Genomic DNA, 20,228 nt, shown 5'->3' on the forward strand with positions numbered 1-20,228 from the left:
TTTATTTTTTTGTGTTCGTTTGTTTGTAAATAATGTATTAATCTTATTTATAAAGTATTTAATACAAACCTAAAATACTTTAGTGTATAAATAATGCTCGAAATTGATAAAATATTTGTAAATATAGATTATTACACTTTCTTTTTGGTCAAACTCTGAATAATATGCCGTCTCCTGACCCGTAGGGGGCGCCCGTACTCGCCCGTCTGTGTTTATCACTCTTGCTCGCGCCCTGCTTTACATGCTAAGTAAAGATGGCCGAGGTTGACAATGATGGGGAGAAAACATCAGACAAAGATGATTTGCAAGTGTTAAAGGTTTGAATGGACAATTTCATCTCCTTTTCTCATTTCGTGAGCTCAAATAAATGGGCATCACCGCGTTTAGATGATTATGTATAATGTACACATGGCTGCTGCTGAACCGCCTGTCACTATAACAACTGATACACTGCATTAAAACAACAGAGAACGAGCAGCATCTGCGTCTTTACGATTAAACTCTGTAGTGTAGACTGTAGACGGACGTGTTATCCATCATGCCGTGTAATGCTTGTTTTACCCATCATTCACCACCTCTCTCTGCAAGGAGACACTTATTGTAATACTGTAAAACCTCAATAAATTCATTTGAGCTCATTTTAAGCTCATTTTCCTAATCGTTTTGTCATTGTATTTATAACATTTCTCTTTTATTAAGATTTTTAAATGAAAAATACTGTATGGCAAACATACAAACGAGTGTCTCATAACTGCAGTTAATGTATGTTGATAGAAGCTGTATGTTCAGTATTAATTTTTATAATGGGAAGTAGCAAATAATTACAATCTTTTTTCTGTGAATGCAAAAGGAGATTTTCTGACAATAGCTTTCATTTAATTGAAAACGGATGCAATGCAAAAACTGTGGTGACCGGGGCTGTCATTCTGTCACAGAGATCTGCTTTAGTCTTTCACAGGGACACTAAACGATGACAGAATTTATTTTGGGCTGAACTTTTCCTTTAATGCATGAAATGTGTTCTTGAGGAATGTGCAGTTGTTTAATAATAGCACGTTTCTCTTTCTCACAGGAGCTGGTGGATGATCTGTACTCCTTTAGGGACCGTTACTTTGAGACGCACAGTGTTGAAGATGCTGGTAGGAAACAGAATGATGTTGCTCAAGAGATGGCAAAGACACTTGAGAGGCTGGAGGAAAAGGAAGGTGGGCATCACGTCTTTAGTCCTATTCAGACGGTAATTGTTTCTCATGTGGTTGTAAGGTATCTTCAACATTTACAGAGGCTAGTCAGTGATTTTATTGCCGCTGGAATCCAGAATGTCAGTGTTTTTCTCCCACCACTCGTGTAAAAATCCCTGGCTGAATAACCTTGGCCAAACACCAAGGCCGTGCAGTAATTGAATTGCTGTCCGAATCCACATCTCTGAGTTAACAAGAAGAGATCAATTAAAAATTCACTGTTTAAATCTCCTGTTTTGACCCCTGCCAAGCACCATACATTAAAGGATTACTTCACTTTCAAATAAACTTTTGCTTATAATTTACTCACCCCCTTGTCATCCAAGATATCCATGTCTTTCTGTCTTCAGTCAAAAAGAAATTAAGATTTTTGATGAAAACATTTCAGGATATTTCTCCATATAATAGAAATCAATAGACCCCAAACGGTTCAAGGTCCAAATGAGAGCTTCAGTACAGCTTCAAAAGGGCTTTAAACCACATCAAACGGTACCAGACGATCAATAAGGGTCTTATCTAGCGAAACAATCTGTCTTTTTTTTTTTTTTTAATAAATAAAGTTTAAGTTTAACCATATCTTGTGGCAGAAGTATTATCTTCATGTTTTAAAAAAGCGTAAAGCGTTTCTATCTTCGTTTTATTCAGCCTACAGCAGGAGCTTCACATTAGGGATTTTCCATAGGGAAGGGATTTCCTGAAAAGGAACCATTACTTCCTCTGAAGCAAATGTGGAGATTCTGCTCGAGGGCGCCCTCTGGCTTCCAGTATGAATTATACATTTATTTAGAAGTATTTCTTCTTATTTTCTACCCAAAAGTTTGACAATCCATACGTTTTTCTTCAATGTACAGGAGTTTTAATCCCCACAGTGGATGCATTAGAGGCTCATATTTCATATTAAAGACATAGACTTTAAGAAATTGATATCACAGATATAAAGCATAGATTTTTATAATATATTTTTTCACAATAAATCCTTAGACCTTTCAAATTATTTTTAGTCATAGTCTGCATATTAACAGGTAAGCCATAATTTTTTTGTAAAATAAGTTTTTTAGTAAAATATAATTATTATTATACTGTTATATTTATTCTTAAATGCTATTTAAAAATTTAAAAAATTAAAATGTTATTGTAATAGTAATATTTCTTATTTTTATTAAGCAATAATAAATCATAATTATTATTAGCCATATTAATATATAAACACAAAATGTTATATACACACACTTTTCATTTGTAAAAATAATAATAATCGCAATTTTAACCAGAATAATCGCAATTAGATATTTTCCCCAAATCGTGCAGCCCTACTGTTTATCATATTAGATACATTTGAGTGTGTTGAAAGTTATGTTATAATCTCTGTGCGTTCGCTCAGCTGCCATGAGACACTTGTTCACACTGCAGTGAGTTAGATCGATATTAGGCATGATAAAACATGGTACTCGCTGTAAATCAAGAAAACAACATTTAAACAACTGTGTTGAGTGATATAACAATGATTCGTTTTCTGTCGATGAATGTATCCAAACAGTTGATCACCGGTCTAATAAAACACATAATATATTAAAGAGTCTTTGGTGTTTCCAGGGTTGTTACAAAATAAAACCGGAAATCAAGGGTAACGTGGGTATGATGTCACTGATAGGGGACACATGGGCACAGTTCGTGTCCTGATTTAAACATTCTTGGAAACCTTTGGGATAATGCAAGTACTCAAGTCAACAAAATATTTAACATTGTTCAAGTGGTTTTTGGTGGTATTTTAATCTAGAAATCTTACATATTGTGCCTTTAACTTATTTCCACAAATTTCCATATTTAAAAATGGCATCCATCGTTTTGAGATGAGTTTCCAAGACGGAAAATACTTTCAAATATAGCGTGTCTATCTTCCTATTACTAAATGAAATATGAATTTATTCTTTTTATTCCAAGCATATGACATGATTTTATTTACAGCAGACAATCATGTGACTGACCACGTGTGCTGCACATTCCCGGGTTTGTAGGATCACAGAACTCGCTCCTCCACTGTGAATAAATCACCATCTGAATGCATTTATTACTTAAGATGTTATTAAGCTCATTTAAAACTGTTCTTCTGAGATATACTTGACATAACGAACATTTTGTCATAATTCAGTATGTTATAGTTTGTTCAAGAGCGAAAGAGAACTGGATTCTGGTTTTATCACTGAGGGGTCATGCCATTCTTACAGACGTCCACATGAGAAACAATTACCATCCCATTTTTTTTCTTTTTCCTACAATTTCTTCTTGTAATGAAGGGTTAGGGGTTAATTGAATATATTCTGACAGTTTAGCAACAAAAAATGTTGCTAAAAAATATTGCAAAATCCTTCATTATTAACTCGTATTGTCACTGGGGTAAGCAAAAATGTATTTTTTTATTTTTATTATATATTTATCATTATTATGCCCTGCCCTCTCTTTCAACAGACGTGTACAAACACAGCGCTCAGTTCCTGCTGCTGCGGGGTCGGTGTCTGAATGTCTCTTCGGGATTCAGTCAGGCTGCAGAGGAGTGTCTGTCCCGGGCTGTTAAACTGGAGCCGGGTTTGGTTGAGGGTTGGAACACACTGGGAGAGCAGTACTGGAAAAAAAGAGACCTGACGGCGGCCAAGACCTGCTTCACAGGTGCACTGCAGCAGGTGAGTCTTACTATAGCGAAAAACAATGGGTCTCTTTCAGTAAAGCCCTGTTCGGACAGGATTAGTTTCCCCGGAGGACGTTCGAGAAATTTGTGTTTCGCAGGCGTACTTTGTGATTTTAATCCCGTCTGTGTTTTTCTCACACAACCACAGGGAAATTGACCTACTGTTTTTCCGGATGCAAATGTCTGTGATTGCTGATGTATTATCCTAACGCTTCTCCTCGTGTGTTTTATTGACCTACCGAGCTACCGTTTGCACACCAATCTTCGCATACTTTCATCTAATTTCAATACGGATGGTATCCGGCGAACAAAAAAAATGTATTAAGTTAATAAATATAACCAATTTTAATATTAGTGTGAGGTAAGGTAAGAGGAAGATACTTGACTAGATTTTTATGCTCACTTATGCAAGTTTATTATAAACACTCTATAAACTTGTGAAGTTTATTTAAATAAGATTTTATTTAAACTTTAGAATTATGTCAACACATTTTCACTAAAGAAATCACTCACTAAAAACTTCTTTACTAAAATGAAGGAACAACTGAAGCCACATGTATGCATATATCACATACTCAGGATGGCCTTAAAATTGTGTTAGATAAAATTTTATACATAAATTACTTTTTAAATATATATATATATATATATATATATATTTATATATATATATACATAGTGAAAAAGGAAGAAAAGCTGCATTATAGCTTGAGCTGCAAGCTGGTGCTGCCATTTGTAACTTGACTGTGCAAGGTTTCAGTGTCATCTGCTTCCAGTTTTTTTAAGCTGTGCAAGCTGGTATTTGTTATCATATTATTGGGTAACACTTTATTTTAGTGTCCTTGTTACATGTACTTACCATAGTAATAACAGTAAATTATTACATCCTAACCTAACCCTAAAGTATGTATGTTGTTCATTACGCTGTACTTAAATACCCTGTCAACCTATTATTGTAATCATAAACACACAGTTTTGTTGCGCAAATAGCTTTACCATTTATCGCATATTGTTATACTTCTAGCTATTTACCTATAACGGCTAATGAAACGTAAGCCTTGCACATTCACATAAAATAGTTTACTTCTGCGGTGCAAAAGTGGATATAACAGCACTGGTCTGCATATATACAGCTGGCTAATGTGAGTACAAAAGGTGTTTATTGTGTTTAAACTGGTTTTGAGGATGGCACACTTGGCATTGCTCTCAGGCATCTTTAGAGAGCATCATTTTTTTGTTTGCTTACTTTGCTGAGAGAGACGAAAGGGTGTAAAAAATATTCCAAAAGCCTTTAATATGGAGATGGTTTAGGCGTATTTTATGCAAATGACTAACCTTGGGTATGCGGTTGCTCATTTAGAATACTCCAATTTATTACTGTATTTTATTTAATTCACATGCTCTTGTAATCTTTAATCAAAATACCTTCCCCTCCCTCTTGCATCGACATCTCTTTTCTGATGATGTTTACGTGGCGTGAGGGCGGGACCACCTTTCACTCACATGAGATCGACCAATAGCAAACCACAACTGTCCAATCAAATCCCGATATACACAATCAAGTCCCTTCCTACGTTTTTGTTGGTCTTGTTCGAGAAGCCATTTCACTAGGATTTACATCACAATAGGGAAGAAAAGACCATCGCAATGTTAAAGGTCCTGTTCTTCGTGATCCCATTTTTCAAACTTTAGTTAGTGTGTAATGTTGCTGTTAGAGCATAAATAATACCTGTAAAATTATAAAGCTCAAAGTTCAATGCCAAGCGAAATATTTTATTTAACAGAAGTTCCCTTTCAAAGCCTACAGCGAACGGCCGGTTTGGACTACATCCTGGTATTTCCTGCTTTAATGACGTCAGTAGAACAGTTTGTCGACTAACCTCCGCCCACAAGAATACGCAAAAAAGGGGGCGTGGTCTTGTTGCTCTCCCACGTGGAGAAGAGGAAGTGTTGCGTTCGGTTGCGTTTGTCGCCATGTCGTCGAGACGCTGTTATTTTCATCCCGGAGTCAAATCACCTTTGTTTGGCCTTCAGGGACGCTGTACTTTGAGCGCGTTCATCTCCCCGTTATGGTAAGAGGCGTGACCTTCCCGGGCAACGTGCGCTAAGCTGCTGTCGAATCACAACACGGGAACCGCTGGCACAATCAGAACTCGTTACGTATTTCTGAAGGAGGGACTTCATAGCATAAGGAAATCTTTGAGCCGTTTTTTAGGACAGTGAAAACAGCGGTATACAGATAAGTACATTGTGTGAAAAATACAGTTTTTTTACACGCGAAACATAAAGACATGTTATATTGCACACTGTAAACACAATCAAAGCTTCAAAAAATCAGGAAAAACGGGACCTTTAAGAACGCACGTGTTGTGAATTAGGGTTAATTTTCCGCGTCAAGGTCACCTGTGCGTATAAATATGAAGTAATCCATGCAATTATTAGTGAATGAGCCCCAATGTCTTTTATGATATCTGCCTCTTTTGATATGGTGCTGCTCATGAAGCGCACAGATTAACCCTGTGTTTCTTCATTTAGAGTAAGAACAAAGTGTCTCTGAGAAGCCTGTCTATGGTGCTGCGACAGCTGCCACCAGAAGGGGGCGCACAGGAGCAGAGCAAGCGCATTGTGGAGAGTGTGGAGCTGGCCAAGCAGGCTGTGCAACTCGACGTCACTGATGGGACTTCGTGGTGTGAGTGAATTACTCTGATCATGTAGAGCAGTGTTACTCATTGCACCAGCTTAATCTGCAGCTCGCATGGCAGTACATAATACGAGAAATTATCATGCAGTCAATACATATATTTCACAGAAACAAGCAGGGCTATAACATAACCCATTAAAAACTCAAATAGTCTGCTGTATTACAAATAATTTATATTAAAAAATACCCCAAAACAGTGGCTTTACAAGATGGAAATACAGACTAGAAGGGATATTTAAACTTGCTCTGCCCTTACGCCCATGACTCACTACGGAGTTGTCAGTTTTTCCAGCTTTTAACGGCGAATTATAGATCAACACGTTCTCATGAAATGCATATCTATAACACAATTTGTATTCATCACAATTTGACAGCGCGCCAGAATCCAGTTCTCTTTCGTCTTGAACAAACTATAACACACAGAATTATGCCTAAATGTTCGTTTTGTCGAGTATCCTCAGAAGAACAGTTTTAAATGAGCTAAATAACGTCTTAAATGAACTTAGAGTTGTGAGGAAATGGGACGCGTGTGACAGGACGCCAGATCCGCGTTATGTTCGGCTGCGGCAGATCCTTAAGTCACAGCAGCACTAACTACTAATGAAGTTTGCAGCCTAATAAATGTTAAAAAGCCTTCGATTACACTGTAATGTTGAATGGCTATAATTAATGTTTAAAATGGGGGAGGGTCTATTTCAGTATTAGTATCAGTGATACTGGCCTTCATTCATAGATTCAAAGATGCCATTGAACAAATATTTTAAATATACTGTCTAATTTGGTGATTTACTGTGAAATTATTACATTATGAAATATATAAAAAATGTGTTTTAAACAGAAAAATGTGTGAATAATCTATTTTAAAACAGCACTAAAAGAAAGTTTACATTAAAAATATATTATGCCTACCCACTATCTATCTACCTTTTGTATTTATTGCTTTGCATATTGTATGTTCAGGGATGACAGACTGATAAGATGTAACTTTAAAAGACTTTGCGGTAAAAGTGGCTCTCCTATTGATTTTGATCTATCAGTGTGGCTCTCCTGAAAAAAAAAAATGATTTCACAGGATATTCTGCTATCTTAATTGAGATTCCAGCACTTAAAAAATCAGAATAAAATAAAGGAATAGGAAAAGGGCCTGGCTGCAAAATGGCGTGCCGCCCCATACTTGCTTTTATTGGCACCCACCACGAATAAACATTTCATAATTCATTTCTCTTGCCATTTTGGGATGTAGGCTAATGTTGTATTGTCTGTGCATTGACTGATAATAATGTTGGTATAATGAGAAAAATGTTAATCTTTTATTGTTTTGCTTTGACCCAACAGATATTTTAGGGAACGCATACATCTCCATGTTTTTCACCAGTGGACAGAACCCACAGCTCTCTCAACAGGCCCTCGGTGCCTATGCACAGGCTGTGAGTATCTCTCATGTATCACCTAATCATTAATATGGTGGTTGACATCATCTTGCCTTTTTGATTTTATCCGTCCATATTTACAGGAGAAAATCGACAAAGCATCCTCTATGAATCCTGACCTCCACTTCAACAGAGCTACGGTAACCGCTTTCTCATTCAACCTCTTGACGGATGGGTACCAGACAAAACCCTGATTTTAGGTACCAGTCAAGCCTAAGAAACCAACATATCCTTTCTGTCACCAGTTGTTCCAGTATGAGGAGATGTACAGTTCGGCTCTGGATGGATACAGCCGTGCTGCAGCTCTGGACCCTGGCTGGGACGAAACTCAGGAGAGGGAAAAACAGCTGCTGAAGTACCTAGACCAGATTACAATGTTATTAGAGAATAAGGTGAGAGAAACTGGCTGCGACATTGCAGCATTTATGGTTCATTTACACTGACGTAGAGCGGGTATTTTCAATTCATTCCTATGGGAGCTGAGCTATTGATGACGGATCAGAGAAAGTGTTGAGAGCGTCCAAGAACTTCGGAAAGTTCAGAAAGGCTCAACTTGATGCAAATGTCAAGTGAAAAACGGCAGGTGGCAGCCAATAGCGTTCAGGTACAGGTAGTGATGTCTGTCATGAGCGCTTCAAAATCTGTGTGTTGTACTGGAGTAACTGTTGAATTTAGTGTGTAAATCATATTATTTACATGAGTTGCAGTTTGGATGCTTTGTGAATTAAATTGCTGGGTTTACAAAAGTTCATTAAATTGACACTGTATCTTTACTTTGAGCATCAAATCTTTCCAACTGTAAAAAAGAAAAAAAAAATGATGCCATAACTAATCAAAAAGGTTGTTATTTTGGGTTGTTTCCAGCAGATGGCAGTGGAGTACAGTCAAACGGACTTCCACAAGGCATCACTATAATGCCACACTCTCTCTGTGTTTCAGGGAAAAGTAAAAGCGCGGCGTCTTCGTAACATGCTCTCGTCCCTCAGTACCTCGGCCTTGGGCCCGTGCTCTTCCCCTCAGTTCCGGTCTCCCTCAGGCCGTGTGGGAAGCCTCGAACCCCGCAGCTTATCCGCCCTCACTCACGGCCACAACGGTGGGGTGGCAGCACTGGGAAAAGTTGTCTTCAGCCTGGCCTCAGAGGGCCGTATGGCCTTGTGAGTTTAAATGCCTCTGCTGAATATTTAATATACTTTTCTCAATATGTATGCAATACATCGATGAGAGTTAAAGGTGCAGTAAGCAATTTCTGAGAAACACTGTTGATATTTGAAATCAACCCAAACACACTCCTTCCTTCATTGCTCCGCCCCCGAAATGCAGGAGTGGATGTCTCTTTATCATAGCTGAAGCAAAATAATAAAGATGACGAATGAATGACAAGAAAAACAAACCTTGAACATACACTACACTAAATACAAGCAAGAGTTGGTTCTTAGTTGCCAGCAGCTCCAGACAAAATGACACTCAGATCTGTCCTGTTACTCTTTTGTTTTGTTTTTTCAAAAAAGCCCTTCCCGCTTCAGTCTCTCCAGAACTGGAAAGCTTTTCTAATATTAACGCGGGTCCTAAAGCTCTTGCCTGATCATAGCTCTTCTTTTCCCAGTGATATTCCTCTGAGCTTTTCTCTTTTGTAATGTCTCTCAGCCATCTCTCTTTCTAGTCTTTCTTCAAATCTCCCACTTGCTCACTCTCTGTCCTCCTCCATCATGAGTGGACACGCCCCCTACTGCTGATTGGCTCACTCTCCTCCCCCATCATGAGTGGACACGCCCCCTACTGCTGATTGGCTCACTCTCTGTCCTCCTCCATCATGAGTGGACACGCCCCCTACTGCTGATTGGCTCACTCTCCTCCCCCATCATGAGTGGACACGCCCCCTACTGCTGATTGGCTCTCTCCTCCCCCATCATGAGTGGACACGCCCCCTACTGCTGATTGGCTCGCTCTCCTCCCCCATCATGAGTGGACACACCCCCTACTGCTGATTGGCTCGCTCTCTCCTCCCCCATCATGAGTGGACACACCCCCTACTGCTGATTGGCTCACTCTCTCCTCCCCCATCATGAGTGGACACACCCCCTACTGCTGATTGACTCGCTCTCTCCTCCCCCATCATGAGTGGACACGCCCCCTACTGCTGATTGGCTCGCTCTCTCCTCCCCCATCATGAGTGGACACACCCCCTACTGCTGATTGGCTCGCTCTCTCCTCCCCCATCATGAGTGGACACACCCCCTACTGCTGATTGGCTCACTCTCTCCTCCCCCATCATGAGTGGACACACCCCCTACTGCTGATTGACTCGCTCTCTTCTCCCCCATCATGAGTGGACACGCCCCCTACTGCTGATTGGCTCACTCTCCTCCCCCATCATGAGTGGACACACCCCCTACTGCTGATTGACTCGCTCTCTTCTCCCCCATCATGAGTGGACACGCCCCCTACTGCTGATTGGCTCACTCTCTCCTCCCCCATCATGAGTGGACACGCCCCCTACTGCTGATTGGCTCGCTCTCTCCTCCCCCATCATGAGTGGACACACCCCCTACTGCTGATTGACTCACTCTCTCCTCCCCCATCATGAGTGGACACGCCCCCTACTGCTGATTGGCTCGCTCTCTCCTCCCCCATCATGAGTGGACACGCCCCCTACTGCTGATTGGCTCGCTCTCTCCTCCCCCATCATGAGTGGACACGCCCCCTACTGCTGATTGGCTCGCTCTCTCCTCCCCCATCATGAGTGGACACGCCCCCTACTGCTGATTGGCTCGCTCTCTCCTCCCCCATCATGAGTGGACACGCCCCCTACTGCTGATTGGCTCACTCTCTCCTCCCCCATCATGAGTGGACACGCCCCCTACTGCTGATTGGCTCGCTCTCTCCTCCCCCATCATGAGGGAACACGCCCCCTACTGCTGATTGGCTCGCTCTCTCCTCCGCCCATCATGAGTGGACACACCCCCTACTGCTGATTGGCTCACTCTCTCCTCCCCCATCATGAGTGGACACGCCCCCTACTGCTGATTGGCTCGCTCTCTCCTCCCCCATCATGAGGGAACACGCCCCCTACTGCTGATTGGCTCGCTCTCTCCTCCCCCATCATGAGTGGACACACCCCCTACTGCTGATTGGCTCGCTCTTTCCTCCCCCATCATGAGTGGACACGCCCCCTACTGCTGACAAGTGTGTTGCGCTGCTCAGTCCGATCCACTTTAAACAGCGCTTCTCAGAAATCGTTTACTGCACCTTTAAATGTTTGCTTTTAGCAACATTGTTTAACTTTTAAATGGTTTTCTGTTGTTGTCTTGCAGCACATTTGGCATGGTGGACAGTGATGAGACCTGTTGCCTAGTCATGGTGTACAATACAGCCGACAGCTGGGGTGTTTTAATAGGAGATACTGTAGTCATTCCTGAACCACAGGTCAAACGGCACAGCGTAACACATAAAGATAAGGTTTGTGTACCAAACTTTAAAGTTTTATTTCCACTTACACTACCGATCAAAGTTTGAGGTCTGTAAAATGTTAAACATTGCCATGCCTGCATTAATTTATGATCATTAAAACGATCATACTGTGAAAAAAAATTAAATTCCTTTATAATTTGATTATTTTCAGCGTCATTACTCCAGTCTTCACCGTCACATGATCCTTCACAAATCATTCTATTGGCCTGTTCACACCAAGGATGATAATTAAAGAGATAAAGATAGTCCTAAATAGAAAAGAATAGCAGAGTTCACACCATAACTATCCAACAATATCATTCTCCTTATCGTTGAAATCACTTTTAGAATGTTTTTTCCCCGCTGATGATTGTTTAAAACATTGACAGCCAATCAGAATCCACCATGCTTTAAAGAGCTTGAGTATTTAAAGTGGCAGACTACAAAACTTGCGCTTAGAATTAGTAGTGGGAAGTTTGGATCATTTTACTGACTCGGATCTTTGAATCTCGTTCAGCAAAATGAACAAATCTTTTTTTGAGTCATTTCGTTCATTTAAAATCGAATTACAATGTTACATTTTTCAACACATTTAATACTTTTGGAATAAAAAATAAACTATAAGCTAATGCAGCCATGACTTTGAGAAAGAATGTATGCAGTATATCTATGTATGCAGTCTGTTAGTTCACCTCACCTCCCGATCCAAATCGTTCTTTCTTTTGTCACTTCACATTTAATCACGTCTGTTCCCTGGAAAGATTAGTTCATCTCTCGAGTCTTCGGGTCCGAGTCTCGCTCCTTTGTCACGTGACCGCTTCCCGGTTCTGTGTCTCGCAACACATACAACATTACAGTCGTATTATTGACTGCATGTTGTAATATATTTATTGTTATAAAATCATCATAAGATATGTGCAATAAACATTTGTTATGCCTATCCGTTCTGACCAACCCAATGTGTCCAGGCTTCATAGGAAAATCAATTATTATACAAGCTAAAAAACTGAACTAATCAAACATACAGAAAACTACACACGAAGGAAGGTTGTGAATTAACCAATTTCTGTATCCAACACGGCTGTCACGTCACGTGACAAAAGAACCGAAGACTCGAGAGATGAACTAATCCTTTCTGTTTCTGCATTCAGCCTATGGGGACTTGAACGAACAACACGAACGAAGACTCGAGAGATGAACTAATCAATTCTGTTTCCTGTACAGAACATATGGGATGTTGCGCATGCACAGTCAACACAAAATGAACGAATCGCTCTCAGAGACAACCCGTTGTTCTTGAGTCATATTAAAAGATTCGTTCAAAATGAACGACAGATCACTACTTGAAATAAACAGAGCGATATGCGTTGGTTTGGATGCTTATATAGTTATCGCTCTTGGGACTTCTGCAGGCAAGAGTGGCCCAAATAGACGTGAACAGCACAAACCACATGAAATCTGATCTTTTCGATTCTGATTTGGGCCACTTCCATGTGGTCTTAAATCGGACACAGGTCGGATGTTTTGCAATGTGACCTCTGAGTCTTTACAGTCATATCAGAATTAGTGAGAGTTCTACCTAAACTCTAGATCAACATTCGTCACAATTCTGTGCTGATGGACATCACTCCAAAGTTAGTTTATTTGAAATAGAAATCTTTGGTCACATTATACATGTCTTAAATGTCACTTTTTTCTCAATTTAATGTGTACTTGCTAAATAAAAGTATTAATTTCTTTAAAAAAAAAAAAAAGTCCTAACCCCAAACTTTTGAACGGTAGTGTATTTTTATATATATATATCAAATATAAAAAAATATCAAAAATCAAATTTAGCTAATGTAACCCTCTGGTGGTCAAAAATGGCATTTTTTCAATTAAATGTATGAACTATATATTTTAGTTCAATAATGTTTATTATTTCATATTTTTAGGGTATTTTATGGTACTAAATTATATTTATGCAGTAGTTATAATCCATTTGTTTCCTGTTAAATACACAAAAATACCATTTTTAATTTTTTATATTAAATATATACTTTCCAAAACCTGTTTTACTCTAAAACAGCAAAAAAAAGTCATACATCTAAACAAGTTGTGTGATATCTATGAAGATTTTGTTTGGGTGCAGTACCAAATGTTTCCACTAGATGAAATTAGTTCCCCATTCATTTCCAGTGCAGTCATTTTTGACTCTGATGATGAGTACAAGTGTGACTTTTTTTTTGGACCATTTCTTTTCAAATCGTAACCACAATGAGAGTTTCATAACATTCTGATGAAGTAAAACACTCTAAAATGCCAGAACGTAAAAGCACACCAGAGGGTTATACAAGTTTGCAGCCATTATCGGTGGCCTCAGATGTGATGATAACCCAATAATAGTAAATGTAAAGTGCTTAGGTTGTGCATTATGATAGGTGTAATAAATACTGATGTCTTTGTAATATGTTTCTTGTTTGCTTCTCCCTATACAGTCATATGACTTCCGAAGTATACGTGTGGACTCTCCCTTGCTCCTCATAGTCAATGGGAAAAAACAGGTGACGAAAAGCCAAAGTGCAGCCTTTGTTACTTACAAACCACAGAGTGAATGAAAACCCAGAGAAAGGACGTACAGTGAGGACATTTGAGAGCAATGAGGGTAGTGTTTTTCCTTTTGTATATATTTTGTTCTGTTCCTGTTTGCGAGGACAGGAAAACCCTTTGTACATATTTTTCAAATCATTTCCCTTTTTAATTTTCCTCTTGTTTGTTGATGGGTATCATTGTTAAGATTGTGACGTGGTCTGTTTCATATTTGGGTTGTGAAAATAAAAGAAAAATCCCAGAAGTGTTCTTATGTCTTACTCTGATCAGTGTGGCAGAGCCTTCAGATAATAAAGCTAATTTACATAGCGGGTTTTCACATATATTTTAATCGAGTTATTCTTGGATGCTAAAGTCATTTACATTAGTGGAAACATGTTTGGAGTATTTACACCTTCTCCAAACTCTGAGCAACAGCTTTATCAATAAATAATATATTTGAAAGAACATGAAAAACTAAACAGAAACGGCCATACTTGGCAGTCAGAACTGGAATCAGAATTCATAAATGGGGGAAAAAAATGTCAAACTCAGTTTTTCTTGATGAAAGAGTGGGTTCTGTCTCGGGTGGGTGTGCTGAACTGGAAGAACGTATTACCATTGTCTGGTCCAAATGAGAAAAACCTGTCACCTGGTGGTCCCAGGAATGAAGGACTGCTAGGAGAGCGTTGTTTGACCAACCCTGATGACAACAATTGCAAACACGTTTTGTATACGGTGCTTTACACCAGTTGATCACATGTGAACAATTTAACTCTCAGTGCGATAAAGAACTCTTTACATGATGTGAATGCAATAGACTTTTTTTTTTTTTTTTAAGTTGACAATTGCTAATATACTTGTTGCTATCTGTCACTTCTCCCCCTCTAACCTGTAGTGAAAGTGTTGGGCGTGGGATCATTCTCTGCTATTCCCAGAGTGTGCATGCGGAGCGAGTCGAGAAGTCCCTGCAGCTTCTGATATTGCCTGTTCCGTTCATTCAGCCGCTCCAAAACCTCACTGTACTTCTGCTTGTATTCCTCCAGCACCTGGAGAGTGTAAAAGTTGGAGATGACATTGATGTAAACACAACCTATTCCTCTCATGCTTCTACAGCAGTGGTTTGCAAACCTGCACATTTTGTGTGTCTCCCTCATCTATCACACCTGTTTCAACTCATCATCTCATTAGTAGAGACTGCCAGAACTAAATTTGGTGTGTCTGATAAGTGAGACATACAAAATGTGCAGGGTTGGGGTGCCTCCAGGACAGGTTTGAAAACCACTGTTCTACATAAGCCCTGTCCCAAATGGCACACTTCATGTGCACTTTCGGTCTTGTGAACTTACAATGGCTGCCGCGTGCGCATGTCCGTTAAGTCCACGAGACCGCAGGGTGTCCCATTTGTCATTTAAGATCTCTGAGGGGTGCCCGCGAGCGCCCCCTTTGAGGTTGATATGCACCCTTGATGTGCACTTCTGCTGAGCCCACACTGGTGCGGGTTACGCAGCGGACTTCATCCCAACAGTCAAAGCAGCATTACGTCATGAAAGTCCGGACTCAGAGGAAGACCGTAAGGGTTTAGGGTGCCATTTGGGACAGGGCCATACACTAAACAGCCAAAACATCACAGGTGAACCAGATATTGTTGATCATGTCTTAACAAGGCCACAAATTAAGGTCTGAGTAGATTTAGATGGTAAGCAAACAATCAGTTCTTGTAATAAATCTGCGTCCGAAAACTGAATTCGGAGGACACATTTTAAGGTAGGAAGGTATCAAAGCACGTTCGAATCCAATGTTCACTTCCTGTCTCCAGAGACACCTTCATCTGATCGATTTATGAAGGCAGCATAGATGTAACCTTCGCTGCCTTCGATATCCCTGTGCGTTGAATTCTGAGACAGTTGAGCTAGAAAAATAAATATGGCATCTGAAATTTCGTTCAGGAATAGTTTGAGGAGCATGGAGAGTTAATGGTGTTGCTCGGCCTCCAAATTCCCCAAATCTCAATCCAATCGAGCATCTGTGGGATGTGCTGGACCAACAAGTTCAATCCACGGCGGCTCCACCTCGCAACCTACAGCTCTTGAAGGATCTGCTGCTAACGTCTTGGTGTCAGATACCACAGCACACCTAAGGGGTCGTGTAGAGTCAATGCTTTGGCAGCACGCGAAAGACCAACAGCAAATTAGGCAGGTGGTCATCATGACATGTTTTGGCTCATCGTTGTATACAGTACCAGTCTAGTGTTGTCAAAAATATAGATATTCCGATATGTATCGATACTGAAATATCTGAAACGATACGATACTCATTTTCAACAGTATTGATACCAGCCGCGCTCTCCTCTCATTCAGTCCGGTTAACCCTCTGAACACGGACAGCGTCTTAGTGTTGGTGTGACTGGTCTGAATTTCGCGCTAGATTCGACGTTAATACTCATTCCCGCAGATTTCGCGCTCGCATCTGAAGCGCACACACACATCCCGTAATAAAGCCGCCTCTGACAAAAAAAAATGAGCCCCTTTTTCCAGCTTATTAATGGTCAATGCCCATCTTGGTGAGTATTAACGTAAACACAGTCATAACCACTTCAGAAGAATGTGTAACAGGAGTGTTTGGGATCCATGCGTGCGTCAGGTCTTAAAGGGAAAGCAGTTATTTATTATTCAAACTTCAAGAAGACAAATGATCACTTGCTGCTCTTGACTGATTAACTTGTGTAACTCTAATGGATTCATCTGTATTTCATTTTTTTATAATGAAGATTATCCAATGTTATTTTAAATTTGATTACTTTTTGTTTTTAAATTCAGTTTCTTACCTGAATACTGTTAGACCTACAGTCTAATTTATTTGTGCTATTGTTTGTAATTTGTTTATTTGTTCTTATTTTATTACTGTTTACTCGTCTTTTTAAATTCAATTTGAAATCAAGCTTCCTTGTGCTGTATGTAAGCTATTGCAATTACACAATTAGTTAGCAAATATTTGTGAGATAATTGTAAGGGTAATTGATCAACGATTATACATGAGAAAAAGCTTAAAAGCTTTATCATATAACGTGATCTCTTCTGAAGAAATTTTTAATTGCCTAGACTTTCAATAGACGGACAAAAAACTAAATTATATTAAAAATATCTATTTGACAGTATATAAGCGTTCTTTCCCCCGTGGTATCGAAAATCGATACTTTTTTAGGTATTGTATCGAAGTTGGAAATTCCAGTATCGTGACAACACTACACCAGTCATACAGTAACTTTGGACACTGAATGTTGCTTGTGATCCTAAACCTTTACCCTTTGAGCTAAATACGGTGGCTGAGAGAGCTCAAAGCTGCAGGAAAACGCATGCAAATAGAAAAAACAAGTTCAATCAGTTCGACAACGCACAGGATGCAAATGTTCACAACGCAACCAAATACAGAAACGCACTGCAAATAGCATGGAAATGTTTCGAGGAGGCCATAACAAGTGACGAACCTGGCTGGGACCGCTTATTGTTCAATGTCTACTCGTCACTGGTGTTGTTGATGACCTGAAAGGTGAGGGTTTTTGTTTATTTTAACACCCTGATCATATGTGTGTGTGTGTGTGTGTGTGTGTGTGTGTGTGTGTACAGGGGCATCGCACAAGATCCTGGGCCCTATGCATAGACCTGGGCCTCTATGTTATATGTTCAAATATATTCCAGACTTTTCAAGAGCCCTCTCTCCCCTTGGGGCCCTGGTAATCAGTACTGGTTTTGAAACCGAGTGTGTGAGATTTTGCAGCATGTTTCTGTATTTGGTTGCGTTGCGAGTATTTGCTGCATGTGTTTTATCGACGCTGTTGAAAATGTTTTCTGAATTTGCCAGCTCTGGGCCACCGTAGCTAAAGGTACTTGCTTCAATGCCTAAAATCACAAAGCAATTTTTTGGGAAATTGTGATATTGATAAAGTGATATTGTAAGAAGCTATTAAAACATTTTTCTTTTTTAAAATATAATTTATGTGATGCAAAGCTGCATTTTCAGCATCATTCCTCCAGTCTTCAGTGTCACATGATCCTTCAGAAATCATTCAGATATGATGATTTGCTGCTTAAGAAACGTTATTTTATTATCAACAATGATTTATATTTGCTTAATATTTTTGTGGAAACAGACATTTTTTGTTCATTAAAAAAATCTGAAGAACAGCATTCATTTAAAATATAATAATTTAACAATGTTAAACTCTTTACTGTCACTTTTCACCAATTTAATGCATTCATTTAATGAAACCGAGTTGCACTTTAAAAAAATATATATATAATGGTTAACATTTTTGGCTGCAATTTCTTCTCATCATTTCATAGTTTTGATAACATTTCTATTGTTCTTTTCACTGGTACTGTACTAAATAAACAGTGTGCGAGTGTCAGCATTGGTTTGATGGGATGCTCATGTTTGAGACCTTTTTCAGTGATACGATCTCCCCTCTTAATGCATTTAGCTCCAGCTCTCTGCTCTGGTTCTGCTGGGTCATAAACTTCTCCATCTGGAGCACTTGTCCCCCAGCCCTGGACATGTTGTACTCCATTAGCAACCTCTCCTGGTTTACCTGAAAACAACCACAAACACTAGTGAGCAGGATGGGTGTTTCGGCAACCCCAGCCTCTTCTCTGTTAGTCTGTATGTGGGACTGCAACCACGCAGACGTCAAACCTGGTAGGTCCAGAAGACTAGTGCATTATGGCTGATTTCCAAAATCGTTTCAGGCTGTTGTCCGACCAAAACCATGGCCTTGTATGGCTCTGATGGCTCCAGCTCTGTCCGCAGCACGTCCAGTTTGCCTGAAAGCATGGTGGAGCATGTGGGGCAGACGGACGGTGTGCGGCTGAACACTTCCGACCCGTGTTGATCGCAGAACACATGAGAGCAGGCCGTGACCCACGCGAACCCGCTCAGCTTCGCCCGGCATTTTTGAATATTACACAGCAAGGTGTATTTAGATGAAGACATGGCGGCTCTTGTGGAAGAAAACAGACAGCAGCGGTTAAATGTAACTTAGCCTAACGGTTGTAACGTATATGTTTGAGATGGTTAAGCTAACGAACAATTACACCTATTACTAGATAATGGCAAAGAGCGGGAAAAGTATTCCCCTGTCACATCTCTATTCGGAAACTAAAACGTTAAATCAAACTAATGCTGTTATGAAATGTATTTCGCTCTTCACAAATATGTAGCTCATGATAGTTACCGAGGTTTTGCTACTGTGTTCATTGTTTACAGTCAGTCTCAGGTAGATCGTCGCGCGGGGCGGGCGTGTTTGGCCTCGTCTGATTGGCTGCTGACTCAGCAAACGCAAATATTTCCCCAATTATTTATTTATTTAATGAATGTAGTATTTTTTTTTCATGTCATTCCATTATTTAGAGAACAATAAGAAACAAATGGGAAAATATTTTTTGTATTTAAAATATTTTATGCTATGCACTATGCACACAAAATCTGGGTTAAAAACCATAGACTGTAAAAAAAATAAGTTGTTAAAAACAAGTTGGATTGAAAATGGACACACCCAGCAATTGGGTTGTTTTAACCCAGTGGTTGGGTTAAACGTTTGACCAACCTACTAGGTAGTTTTATTTAACTCAACTATTGTTTAAAAAGGACTGTATTGCTTGCTTAAAATGAACCCAAAGTATGTTGGAAATGTACATCTATTAATATGTTTAATAAATTAACTAATAAGTTTAATGATTAATAATTAAACAATAAACCTTTATTAAATTGCTTATTAATAAAAGTTCACTTTTGATTATTATTGTTGCCTCTAGTAATTACCTTTTTTTTTTTCAACCTATTTTTTGGTTCATTTTAAGCCAGCCATATAGTAATTTTTAAACAAGTAGGGTTAAATAAAACTGCCCAGCATGTTGGGCAAAAATTAACCCAACCACTGGGTTAAAACAACCCAATCGCTGTGGGTTTAAACGTTTTCAACCCAACTTGGGTTGTTTTTAACCCAGCATTTTTTTTTAGAGTGTATAGGATGTATATAAGACATGAAACGACATTTATAGGCATGGTTTGTTTTTAATTCACCAATCAATTTTTAGGTTTCAGGATTTTTTAAAAAACTTTTGTTTGAAGATGATTCACAGCTATGTTATGAAAGAAATCTG

At 39.4% G+C, this 20,228-nt stretch overlaps 2 protein-coding genes across 2 annotated transcripts; one reads left to right on the forward strand and one right to left on the reverse strand.

The window, feature by feature from the left end:
• The first annotated feature begins 215 nt into the window (after nucleotides 1-215).
• Nucleotides 216-14,411, forward strand: ttc5 (tetratricopeptide repeat domain 5). Its single transcript, XM_079842137.1, has 10 exons — nucleotides 216-317; nucleotides 1,073-1,205; nucleotides 3,708-3,919; nucleotides 6,460-6,613; nucleotides 7,961-8,052; nucleotides 8,139-8,195; nucleotides 8,301-8,447; nucleotides 8,995-9,209; nucleotides 11,367-11,511; nucleotides 13,980-14,411. The coding sequence occupies exons 1-10, from the start codon at nucleotides 255-257 to the stop codon at nucleotides 14,097-14,099; spliced, it is 1,338 nt and encodes a 445-aa protein (XP_079698263.1). The 5' UTR covers nucleotides 216-254; the 3' UTR covers nucleotides 14,100-14,411.
• On the reverse strand, nucleotides 14,178-19,385 carry ccnb1ip1 (cyclin B1 interacting protein 1). The gene is made up of 5 exons (XM_079842138.1): nucleotides 19,301-19,385; nucleotides 18,763-19,066; nucleotides 18,512-18,658; nucleotides 14,963-15,119; nucleotides 14,178-14,773 (listed from the first exon to the last, which is right to left on the reverse strand). The coding sequence occupies exons 1-5, from the start codon at nucleotides 19,321-19,323 to the stop codon at nucleotides 14,622-14,624; spliced, it is 783 nt and encodes a 260-aa protein (XP_079698264.1). The 5' UTR covers nucleotides 19,324-19,385; the 3' UTR covers nucleotides 14,178-14,621.
• Nucleotides 19,386-20,228: the final 843 nt, after the last annotated feature.

This window comes from Gobio gobio (assembly GCF_949357685.1).
Source record: "Gobio gobio genome assembly, chromosome: 2".
In the NCBI taxonomy this organism is placed as follows: Eukaryota; Metazoa; Chordata; class Actinopteri; order Cypriniformes; family Gobionidae; genus Gobio; species Gobio gobio.